Here is a 9,762-nt window from a genome sequence, read left to right as displayed (position 1 = left end):
ATTTCCCACTATGATGGGAAGGTTACACAGAAACACAGCTGACAGAACAAGAGCTGACTGGTATTGTACCATCAGGCTAAAGGGGACAAATTTTGCCTTTTCATATCTACAGTACAGTACAGTCGTGACTCATCCATCAGAGCGTTTAAAAGGGGAATGCCACTGAATTTTAAAAATCAGTGTCATGTCTTGCACTATGTCACTTTATGTCGATGTCAGTTATGTTATCTCAAGTTCTCCCCTTGGACGTTTCAAATCGAATCAGTGAATGCCTCTAACTGTCTTCTGCTGTAACAGGAAATATCTGAGATGTCATTTTAATGCAGCCTATAGCTCACTACAGCAAATTACAACAAGTGCGATTTCCTGAGAAGAAGGATTGTGGATTTGAGCTGGGAGCAGAGCTACTGTGTCAGACTCATTTGAATTTTAAAAATTCATTGCCAGTGGAGCAAATCCAGACCGTACATCAAACATGACTTCAGCCAGGGTCTTGATTCTCTGATTTCTAGCAAGGAAGGAATATTCCTGATAATCAGAAATACTGATTCAGCATTTTTTTCTATTTAGTCTCATCAGTGTCTTGCATTGGCTTTGTTTACCTATTTTCATTTTCATTACTGATTTTTTTTATTTTTTTTTCATTTGGCATGTGCATAACATGGTTTAATATTGACACTGAAGATTTAGTATTAAATATAAAAAAAGCACAGGAGGTAAAATCAACCCTATGTTATTTCTATTTTTATTTCATATGAAGTTGACTTAGAGGACACAAAGTTACTCTAAAACAGTGAGCATATACTAGGTGACTGACTTCAATATCATATGTGCTTTAAAATGGCCACGTTAACCTTTTGGCAAATCTCTATATCTTCTGAATACATTGAGTTCCAGCCAAGCCTTTTAATATCGGAGAAAGGTCCAACCAGAAAAATTTATACGACATTTCCATATCCTTATGACTTTAAAGTTGACCTCCTGTACTTCCTGACTGGTGGTGATATATTGTCATGGTCCTGCAGTAACCTTGTGAGCGCCATAATCAGAGAACATGCCCTGTGGTGCCTTTTCCTCCTTATGACTCTCACACTACTCCTTGAATTTACTACACTCCTCCTCATCTGGTTTCACCAGATGCCTCTGCAACTGCCCCAAGTTTGTCTCTGACCTTGACTTTCTGAGTGTATCCTCTACGTCTGTCTGATTGGCAGGCCTCCAGCTGATGGTGACGTCTAATTGGCAGATGCCTTCGGAGTTCCAGCTGTGATTGAGAATTCGTTATTTGTGCTCGACAAAACAGCTTCTCTTGTTCTCGGACAAACCGTGAACCTTTACAGAAGCACAGACAGAAATCTTGACAGTGCCCCTTATCTAGCTGTGAATCTGTTACATTTACATTTATTCCATGTCCATATATAACAATTACTTGGGATAGTTACTGCGTGGGGAGATAGGAGACAGAGAAAAACAAGAACAAACTATTAAAAATAAAACATGACTCACATTTTAACAGGGACTGCAGAGATTACTATACCTTGTACAGACCCTTAAAGACATGAAAGTTGAAGATAGACAGGCTCAAGATTCAGTGCTGCATCTTCTGCCTGTCATCCAAGCATGAAATTGAATTTGCCAGTGGATACCTGCTGCCACCTAAAGGTCAGAAAGCTATCTTACGTGTATGTACACATGGCTACTTGCAGATTCTATAGACTTGACTGTTGTCTTCCTGCAGCATAAACCAATTCCTTACAGACAGAGCAAACAAAAAGGTTCACGATCATGACAAATGCACATATTTTATTCAATAACATTTAGAGAAGTAATTTGGAAGTAGAGGGCGGCGAAGCTGCACAATGGCCTCACTTGGTGCAGCAATAACATTCAAGCATGAAATTGAATTTATTGATGGATAAATTCTGACACCAAGAGGTCAGGGAGCTTTGATATATGTATACCTGTGGCCGTTTGCTGGCAGTATGGAACTGACTGTTAACTCTACAACAGTAAATGTACACTGCACATCAGTGTACAAATTGTTGTATATAAACACAGGTATACATACAATAATACACACATGGGAAGCAAAAACATATTCAAAAGTCCAGGGTCCACAGTCTTTACAAATGGTTAGATTTAACTTAATTTATGTAACTACTACAAACCTTTACACACATTATCAAAACTATAATTCACCCTCGTAGGCAGTCCTCCATGGCTTGTAGCTCATTTAGCTCAGGGCAGTCTGAGCCACAGTGAAGAGAGAGGAGTCGTCTGACCTTGGGAATGACACAAAGAGCCGGTCCTACCGCTCCACTGGGAGAAAAGAGGACAGACGAGTGGGAAGAAAGATACAAAACGGTTATATCAAATTGTAATATAAATAGACATTATAATATAGCGGAAACTATGAGAGGGACTGTCAGTTCTGGACTTATACGGGACAATTCATCCAACTTTATGTGCTAAATCACGACAGCTATCCTATGATTGTATTACATATTTCCTGTATAGACAATATGAGCCATTCAAGAAAGTACGCCCTGAAATATTTTCTTAGGCCATCATTGAGCTGCCTCTCCGTTTGCTTAACTTACTCACCCATTGAAGTGTAGCTGTGCCAATTTAAAGAGCTGTCGGCCCAGTTCAATACTGTCTTCTCCGTACTGGGACCCAATGGCAACAGCACTACGCTCCAGCTCGGAGGCTGCACTGTTCCAGTCACCTGTGCAAAGAGCAGAAAGGAAATAAGGCAGTAAGAACAGTGTGAAGATCCTGCATGTCCTTAAGTTTAATACCTCAACTGGCTTAGACCAAGTTTTGTCAGAGGTTTGTAACCCAAATGAATCAATCAGCATTCAGTTATTGGTTTGTTTGCTCTTTCTTGATTGTTTTTAAGAGATGCTGAAATAGCTTGGTAGATGGACACAAGCGTGACACAAGTGCAAATGAGGGTGCACTAATCACAGTCACTTTTCTCACCCATTGCTGCGTATGCTCTGGCCATGGCATCTGCCAGTTCCCCCTGTAGTGGATGAATCTCTGAGAGGATGAGTCCAGATTGAGACATTGCTCTTTGCAACAGCAGCAGAGCCTTGTCTGAAGGGGAAGGAGAGCAAGACAACATGAGGATGTCCTAAAGAATGTCCAAAGACATACAAATGATTTATTACTATATATGCAGAACTGTGGATAGTAAAATTAATGTTACGGCCTGATAAAAAAGCTATAATTTCTCACTGCTACCTGGCTTGTCTCTCTCCATGAGCTCCACGGCCCTCTGAAGGTGGTCGCTGACCTCCTGTAATCTGCGGCTCACATCTGTGTAAGATATACGCTGACCGCAAGATGACTGAGGGCATATAAATCCTGTTCCTGTGTCCTTACTGCATTTCTGAAACCCAGAGATTCATTGCCAAGTGTACAATTATTTGAAATCATATGGCCTATAGCAAATCATACAGCATATCATACAGCTTTCGCAATTAATATTAGCATTTCATAAAAACTGAAGCATTGATTTATTTATCGTGTCTACCATAGCTGCAAATAATCAAGATAGTGACATAAAAATTATGTTCCTGAAATTATCAGTACTAATGATGATTAATAATGATGATATCCAGCAAAATAATCAAGATTCTCATTTACACCACAATCTTGTAGTCTCTCGGAAAAGTAATCATTTCAGCCAAGCAATGCTTAAGACTGTAAATTACTGCAAATTGTAAAGTTAATTAAAGAAAGTCAAAGTTACATGAAAAAAATAATGCTGAACACCCACTTTGAGAGGGCCATTGCACTTCCCACACTGGAGTCCAGAGTGATTTTGACTTGCTCCTATTACTGGCACCTGCCAACTGCCCTCTGTCCCCTCCTCCTCCTCCTCCTCCTCCTCCTCCTCCTCCTGCAGCTGCAGACAGCAGGCCTCACACTCACACAGGAAATAGTACTGCTGCTGCAGGAGACATTGGCGTTTACGGATCGCCATTCTACTGCTGTGGGGACCTGGAGGATGGTGGACAAAGATTGGTATGGAAGGATCAATGTTGTCCTGTACATAAGGTGCCAGTTCTTTATGTGTAACTGTCTTGACAAGCGTCTGAACCCTGAGCAGGCGAATTTCCTTGTGCACCCAAGCAAATCTAAGGAAAGATCACAGATAGTGGGAAGCCCCTTCCAGGTAGGGCTGGAGTGCAAGTGGTGCTGAGCAGGCAATTATTAGATCGAATCAAATACAGTCAATCAGTTAAATGAAAACAAAATGAAAGGAATCTTCTTTTTTGTCCTTAAAGATAGCTCCATTGTCTGACTGTTGTATATGGCACTTAAAAGTAATTCTGATCCTTTTCTTACCATAACAATGCAGGACCTCTTGTCCATGAGTGATATCTTTGGCTGCTCTGACTGTAACCACGACACCACGGGCTACATCCTCATCAAAGTCAGACTGATCAGGTTCAGATGGATCAGTATTGGCTCCAGTGCTGAACACCAGACTGGTGTTGGGACAACAGGAGTGATTCAGAAGACTAAGGGTTGGGAATATTGCTGTGGCGATGCGTATTTCCCGGTTGGACTGCACTGCTGAGTCTGTCACTCCTGTGGGATGGAGGAAAGGGTCAGACCGTCATTATGGGGTGCAGGAACTTTCATAACCTTTGACACAAGAATTAAACATGCTGCCACCGATTCTTTCCCAGGGGACAGTTTGACCACTGTGGTTACAGTTATAGACGGATTTAAAATTATCCACTTAGGGAAAGTCAAGGATGACAAGAGCATTGACCAGGAGGGACTGCTCAGCCCATTTCAAGTTAACCAAATGTGGAATGATGGCTTGTTCAGCTCAAGGATGTCAAATGAGAAACCCAATACCAGTGCATAGAAGAGAGAGAAGAGAGTTTTGTTGGAGAAAAAAATACCATGTACATACAGAATGTAGTCTTTGCACATACATAGTGTGGCTTTTAGCTTCATCTTATGCATCTTTCACTTATATCTAACTCTGGTGCAATGTTATGGTGCATGCTCTGTTTTTACAAAAGCAGTAGTTAAGTAACTAAGTAAATGAATGAATGAATGAATGGAATACTACTCATTTTAATAGCTTTCATTATTCTAATGGCCAAGGACGGGTCAGTCTACATCTATGAGTGTGTACAAATATTGCAAAGCTGCAAAAAAATATAGCTAAAATTTGGAATCTAACACCAAAATACAACATCTCTTACTTGATGGGCACACTAAGTATTTGTTTGAGGTTTTGTACATGAGCTTCATGGCCTGGTGGCACTATCAGATGTTGACCACAAAATGTAGTTTCATGTCTGGTGAATCATCTTGGATTCTGTCAGTAAATTTTTACATCTTTTCCAACTGATTTACTGTAACATCTGCTGTAACATCACAGATTAAGAGGGAGAACAAAGTCTTTTCTTGTTTTTGACTATGAGACACACTTGTGATGGTTCACACATAACATTAGCAAAAGCTGATGTATACTCTCTTGTTACCTGTATCTTGGAACATGGTGACTGCCTGGGCGTTACATCTCAGCTGCAGCATGTGCCTCAGAACTACACTTCCCAGCAGCCAATGCCCTGGGCTCCAATCTGCAGTTTCACTCTCGTCATCTGAGCTCTGTGATTGGCTGTCTACCCCCGAGGATCCCCTGAGGTCCCAAGAGGCAGGTGGAAGCCCTGCCCTGCTAAGCTTCAGGTAGAGTGTTGCTACGGTAACTGCACACAGGAAACGCAGACTAGGGCTGTGGCGACTCAAGTGGTGCAGTAAGTGGTAGACGCTGAGGTATGAGTCACCGTAGTACAAGGCGCAAGGCTCGGCTGCGTTTGTATGTAATGAAAAGGAATTATTGGACTCAGAGTCATTGTTTAAAATGGTTGGCCTGGGCTCAGTGATTGGTTTAGAAGCACTATCCTTGTCTCTAATGGCCCCCCTTGCCATTTGGACATTTTTAAATCCTGCCTTTAGTGTCACCCTCAGAGCCAGCTGTGACATGACACCCATCTGCACCAGATCTGCTCCGAGCGGACACTCCCAGCGGTGATGCTCTTCCCAGGCCGCTTGCTGACACTCATTTGAACAGTAACAGCTGTAACTGCATCCCTCACATGGTACGGGACAAACAGTTTCACTCAAACATCTATGACAATGCCTGTCTTCTGTCCCAAACAAGGTGTCTTGCCCTCTTTCTTTCCCTTTTGCTTCCTCCTTCCCTGGTATAAGGATACAGCTGTATGGCCTATCTTTCAGGATCACCTCCCCAGCTGCTATTCTGTCTGTAACCACCAAGTGTCGTCCTTTCTCTAGGCTGTAGCCTACAGCAACTTGAGGAGAAATGCAGTCAATGGGACCGGTGCCATTATAAACACACTTCTTGATAGGTTTTACAGTTGGCCTTTCTACTCTGTCGAGCCCTTTGTGATTCCTCGTGGCGGGTTGGTGACGATCTAGTTTTCCCTTTTGACACATGGAGAGGTGGTGGAGGCATTGTGCAGAGCGGTCCTGTAATTTGTGTTGCAGATGAGGGGGGTAGCCATGTTTCAGGGCCCTGTCAATGTCATCAAGGCACTCCTGAGGATAAGAGAATTATTAGTGTCAATCACTAAGAAAGCAAACTTTCAGCAGGGACACTGACGCTGAGCGTTTAGACCCCCTCAACTTATGGAATACTCTCCCTATCCCAATTAGAGATGCAACCTCAATTTGTGCTTTCACGTCTAAACTCAAAACATAATCTTTTTCCTCAAAATCTTACGGTGGTCCCTAAATAGTCTAGCTAATCCAAAACCATGTAATCTTCCATTCTTTATGCACTGTTTTATATCCTTTGTATTATTCAATACTATGTGTTTTGTATTACAGTATTGGATAATATTCTCTGAGATATGAATTGTTTTTATTGTTTTTTAAATGTTTCTTTTGTGAATTGTGTTGGGACTTGTGATACTGCACTTTAAGAGCAAACATAACAGACAAATATAGGCTGTCTTGTTGAGTCCAGGTTCAAGTTTTAACCCTAACCCTTTGTTTAAAGTCCTTTCAGTGTTTGACTAAAGGTTTATGTCTGCATTCTTTAAAAACAAGATCAGTTTTTACATGTTTTTTAAGCTGTTTAGGCTACCGATAAAGACATGAGGCAAACTACTCGACGGTTCTAAGGGGCTGATAAGTGTATAAGGAAATGTTTGGAAAATAAAATAAATTTGAAAATAAGTAACCACAGGATTATAATGATTTTATCCTGACTTGTCTCCGTGTGGATTGAGTGAAGATGGGGAAAGTGGTATACAAGCTGCTGCTGTTCTGGGGTTGTGGGCAAATTCCTGTTCTATAACAGACATAGATTACCTTGGCCATGTAGATTAGGCAGGTGCCTGTCCTCCACTCAGATTAGGGTTATATACTATGGGATACTGAGTGAGCCAGTGCCTACTCTATTATAGGGACAGTGGGGTGGGTGGACACACAATAGCAAGTCTGTTATAATACTGGATTCTAGTGGGTGAAAACCTACATTTTGGCTTGTGAAACAAAAGAGAGATTGACATTGTATCTTATTCAGTGGCATGAGCTCAAGCTCCATCACTGGCAGGCTGGTGAAGAGATCACTCTCTGACACATTTCTCTTCATTGTTATAAAACACAGTTGAAAAAACAATACATGATAGACTACTACGTGTCTAAGTCACTTTCACTCTAAGGCTGGTCGGCTTCAGGTAATAGGAACTTAGAGACGAGGAGTCCAGCAGAGGTCTACAGTTTCAGGAGTCCCTGGACAGCTACAATTATAGGGAACTACCTGTCCACTTCACTGACAACCTGTCTCACAAGGGTCAGGTTCTGTCCAGGCTGTAGAATTGGACAGCCAAGAGAAAGAGAGATTAGGGGTCTGGCTAAATGGGGTGAAAAGACTGCCTGTCCTCCTCACAGATAAGGGTTATTTACACTCCAGTGCTCAACGCATTGGGACAGCCCCCTTAATGGTAAGTGTGCATGTGAAGTAGTGGATGTGTTTGGGGGGAAAAAAATCAAATGCTTGAATTTACAGCTTCATTTTAAATCTAAATGATTAAATTGTTTTCAGTGCATGACAAGGCATTAACTTGTATGGTAACACAAAAACTTGTATCTACACCATGTCAAGCATATGTTTGCATGTACATTGTATGTTTCGATTAGTACAGCATTGTTTTTATTCCTGCAGGATTGCTACAATCAAGTGCTGCACAAAACCTACATGAAACGAAAGGCTAAACATCTATTTAGTCATTTCAGTCAAGAGATACAGAGAAGAAGCAACAGTTTAAATGACTTTTCATGAAGCTACAAGTACTAACTCATTACTTATCTGCTGAAGTGTGGCTATGAAAGCATGTCTACTGGTGTCTCACCTGGTAGCGCTGCAGATGGTAGAGGGCGGCAGAACGGTTGGCATAGCAGAGAGACAGCTGCTCTGAACTTTGGGGAGCAAAACAAACACCCTGTGGTATAGAGGAAAGATGGCACAGAGAGCAGTGAGTGTTGATGCATACGAAGTAGGACTAAGAGGCCAGCCAAATAAAAATTTTACAGAGACACACACGCATCCTTTTTTACACTCCTGTTGTCAACTACATAATCCATTTCAATACACAGTAGCTTTTGAGCCTGCTCGTGGCTTTATTTATGTGTCAGTTATCGGGTTATGACTACAACGCAATACAATTTCCAGTTCTCTGATGGAAACTGTACTGTTGCAGTTTATTGCTACATTACTGTTCTTCAATATATGTCTTATAATGAAACTGTCAACACTTAAACATAAAGTGGGCAGAATGGAGTCAAGTCAGAGGCTTTGAGTTACATGTGTTGGACTGGAGCTGCCAAGAGTCGAAGAGGTATGAGGAACAAACACCAGTCACCTCACCTGTGAGTAGTGCAGGGCAGCTGCAGTGTATTTTCTGCTCTTGAAGCTGGAGTTTCCCCTCTCTCTACATCTAGCGGCTTCCTCTGCATCCTTCTGTCTTTTGCATCCCTCTGATATGCTCTGCAGAAAGTCCAGGTCCTCTTGGCTGGAAAACAGACACATTCACTGCTGAAGATACACACATGCAGTGAAACCAGTGTCTTTAGATACACAGGGAAATCAGTGCAATGCTCCACATCATTCTTTAGCAGCCTTGTCAACTTAGTTATTCATTGAAGACTTTGGAATGGCTTCTTAAACTTCTTACACAGATATGAGCTAAAATGTAGGGCCAAGTAATCCAGAAGCAAAAGCAAAAGGCAGTTTCTTTTCACGTGGCTTACAAGATATAGTTAGTTTAAATCCATCCACCAGACTATTACCACTCACGTTGTGTGACTTAGGGCACACTTGAAAACATCATCTACTCCAAGCAGGGAAGTAAAATACTGTTTGAGCTCAGGGTCGAGCAGCGTCCATTTCTGTGCGACGTGATGTTGCCACTGCAGGCACGGCAGATCCATCACGACACACCCCAAACACCACCAGAGATGTGGAGCAGCTCACTCTGACATGCAGGGGAAGTAAGCCACCTCGCAGTTTGAGCCAGCGTGTCTCCACTTTCGCCACAAGGATAGAAACAAAAATCTCTTCCGGCTATCACCTTCAAAATAAAAACCTCAACAACGAATGTGTTGAAGTTTTTTGTGGGTCGTTAATTTGACTTTGACTTATTTTGAAGACAAAATCTCTGGATTTCCCGTCTTGTTTTCAGACCATCCGGAAGTATC

General features: G+C 41.8%; 1 protein-coding gene across 1 annotated transcript; it reads right to left on the bottom strand.

Annotated features, from left to right (window-relative positions):
- Nucleotides 1–1,788: 1,788 nt before the first annotated feature.
- smyd4 (SET and MYND domain containing 4) lies at nucleotides 1,789–9,758 on the bottom strand. The gene is made up of 10 exons (XM_030068380.1): nucleotides 9,362–9,758; nucleotides 8,933–9,077; nucleotides 8,418–8,507; nucleotides 5,520–6,597; nucleotides 4,360–4,605; nucleotides 3,788–4,011; nucleotides 3,250–3,397; nucleotides 2,986–3,102; nucleotides 2,605–2,728; nucleotides 1,789–2,319 (listed from the first exon to the last, which is right to left on the bottom strand). Exons 1-10 carry the CDS (start codon nucleotides 9,493–9,495, stop codon nucleotides 2,196–2,198), a joined length of 2,430 nt encoding a protein of 809 aa, XP_029924240.1. The 5' UTR covers nucleotides 9,496–9,758; the 3' UTR covers nucleotides 1,789–2,195.
- Between the last annotated feature and the right edge of the window lie 4 nt (nucleotides 9,759–9,762).

Source organism: Myripristis murdjan, chromosome 14, assembly GCF_902150065.1.
Source record: "Myripristis murdjan chromosome 14, fMyrMur1.1, whole genome shotgun sequence".
In the NCBI taxonomy this organism is placed as follows: Eukaryota; Metazoa; Chordata; class Actinopteri; order Holocentriformes; family Holocentridae; genus Myripristis; species Myripristis murdjan.
This window is presented reverse-complemented; position numbering and strand designations above follow the sequence as displayed.